This window comes from Colobus angolensis, unplaced genomic scaffold, assembly GCF_000951035.1.
Source record: "Colobus angolensis palliatus isolate OR3802 unplaced genomic scaffold, Cang.pa_1.0 Scaffold59, whole genome shotgun sequence".
Lineage (NCBI taxonomy): Eukaryota > Metazoa > Chordata > Mammalia > Primates > Cercopithecidae > Colobus > Colobus angolensis.
In genome coordinates this window covers 10,767,623-10,770,060 of record NW_012119487.1, presented here as the reverse complement: position 1 = coordinate 10,770,060, position 2,438 = coordinate 10,767,623, and the positions used below count along the sequence as shown (strand labels likewise).

The 2,438-nt window shown below is 63.5% G+C and overlaps 1 protein-coding gene across 1 annotated transcript in view; it reads right to left on the bottom strand.

The window, feature by feature from the left end:
* Positions 1–1,601: 1,601 nt before the first annotated feature.
* CHTF18 (CTF18, chromosome transmission fidelity factor 18 homolog (S. cerevisiae)) overlaps positions 1,602–2,438 on the bottom strand; it is a 26,634-nt gene continuing 25,797 nt past the window's right edge. The window contains exons 19-20 of the mRNA XM_011962490.1: positions 1,924–1,981; positions 1,602–1,842 (exon numbers count right to left, since the gene is read on the bottom strand). Of these exons, the coding sequence (XP_011817880.1) occupies positions 1,706–1,842; positions 1,924–1,981 (195 nt within the window). The 3' untranslated portion in view covers positions 1,602–1,705. The remainder of the gene's footprint in view (positions 1,843–1,923; positions 1,982–2,438) is intronic.

Below are 2,438 nucleotides of genomic sequence, written 5' to 3'. Positions count from 1 at the left end.
TACTTGCCTCGAACTTGTGGCAGTTCTGAGGTGTCAACCTGTGGCTTTCCCAGGCTGGCCACAAGCTGAAAGCACGCAGGTGATGTGTGTGTGGTTGCCAGACACACCGGGGACCCGGGGGCCACCAACAGCCCATGTCCCAGACTCAGGTCGTGTAGCCTGAGCCCCCAAGATCCTGAGCACACACCCCGCCTGCCAGAGATGCAAACTGCAGCAAAACGTTCCTGCCCAGGAGTCCTGGCTCTGGACCGGGCTCTGCCCATGCAAAGCAGAGGGGCATGCAGCGGGGCAGGGCAGGGGCCACCTCCTGAGGACCTCACCCCACACCTCACACCCTGGTCTGAGTCAGCCTGCATGGGCCTTAGTGGGAGGGTGGGAGCTGGGGGCCTGCAGTGCTGAGCACCCATTCTGCTGGCTGCAAGGGACCTTCTTAAGGTGTTGGGGGGTGTGGGGGAGTAGCTAAGAATGCAAAGTTTCTTGCAGTTAATTAGTCCCACTGGGGGAGGCGGGAGCTGGGGCCTCATGGGAATCTACCCTGTGCCCTACACCCTGGCAACGCCTGTGGACCTGGGAAAGACACAAGTGGAGAAAATAGGGCCCAGGGTACTGTCCCAGGCAGTGGCGGGGACTCTCGCCCCTTCATCCTGGGGGGCTCAGCTCAGGCCTGCGGGGAGGGAGCAGTGGGGATGGGGACTACAGGCTGGCAGCCTCGGCCCTGTGGCTTCCTCCTGTGCCCTCCAGCCCCAGGCTGGCTGCTTCAGAAGCCCCCGACGCCATGGAGGAGTGGGACGTGCCGCAGATGAAGAAAGAGGTGGAGAGCCTCAAGCACCAGCTGGCCTTCCAGCGGGAGATGGCGTCCAAGACCATCCCCGAGTGAGTGCCCACCCGCCTGATTTGCCTCTCATTTGTCTGCCCTGTGCCGGCCGCTCATTTTCATAGCCATGACCACCACCGCCGACGGGCAGGTGCAGCAGGAGGCCCTCGGGGGCCAGGTGCCACCACTCACCCGCCACCCACCCACCCACAGGCTGCTGAAGTGGATCGAGGATGGGATCCCCAAAGACCCCTTCCTGAACCCCGACCTGATGAAGAACAACCCATGGGTAGAAAAGGGCAAATGCACCATCCTGTGAGCCCCACACCAGGCCCCACTCACGCCATCCTGTGAGACCACGCCCGGCCCCACTCACACCACCCTGTGAGACCACGCCCGGCCCCACTCCCACCATTCTGAGACCACGCCCGGCTCCACTCCCACCATCCTGTGAGACCACGCCCCGCCCCACTCACTCCATCCTGTGAGACCACGCCCGGCCCCACTCCCACCATTCTGAGACCACGCCCGGCTCCACTCCCACTCACTCCATCCTGTGAGACCATGCCCGGCCCCACTCACTCCATCCTGTGAGACCATGCCCGGCCCCACTCCCACCATCCTGAGACCACGCCCGGCCCCACTCCTACCATCCTGTAAGACGACGCCCAGCCCCACTCGCTCTATCCTGTGAGCCCCTCCCCCAGCCCCATTCACTCCATCCTGTGAGCCCCTCTCCTGGCCCCACTCGCACCATCCTGCGAACCCCACTCCACTCGCGCGTGACTACAGTCTGTAAAGGCGTGACTTTATAAAGACGTCTCCAGGTTTCCGTCTCTCTGCACACTCTCCGGGAAGCAATGCGGGGGCGTGTCCGCAGGTCAGAGAGACCTAGAGCAAGTCCCTGATATACAGCCGGCGCCGCACAGCATTGGAGACACCCTCGTTGAATCGGAACCAGACCTCGCTCCTGCCCACCGCCGTGCCCATGAGTCGCTCCACTGAGTCCTGCTCCAAGGCCGTGTCCCCTGCGGGGCCACAGGGTTGCTCCTCAGCTGGACCCCAGCACCCCGGGTCCCCGACAACCCCACAACATCCCCCCCACACACCTGCACTTGGGGCTGCTGTGCTCCTGACGACCACACGTCCAAAGAAGTCCCTCTCAGGCTGATGGGGAGGAGGGACTAGTCAACCCTGTGGGACAGACGCCCCATCCAGCCTCTGCCCAAGACGGGAGGACCAAGAGCCTCTCCAGGGAGGAAGGGCCAGAGCACCTCTGAGACACCTTCCCAAACCTGGCCCAGACCAGCTGCCCCTCACCCCTCACTGCCATCTGCTTCCCACCAGGTGCCAACCAAGAGGAGCCAATATAGCCACTCTTCTGCCCAGACGGGAAACTGAGGCCCAAGTAGAACCCTGGTCATGCTGAATGTAGGGAGCTGGTCCTTCAGAGCCCCGCCATAGGGCACTGAGCCAGCCCTACCCTCAGCCAGACTCCTCCTGTGGCTCAGCCCCAACCCCAAAGACACCCTGGCCCCACCCCATGGGTGCCTTGGTCCCACCCCTGAAGATACCCTGGCCCTGCCCCTGCAGATACCTTGGCCCTACCCCACCCCCACAGGCA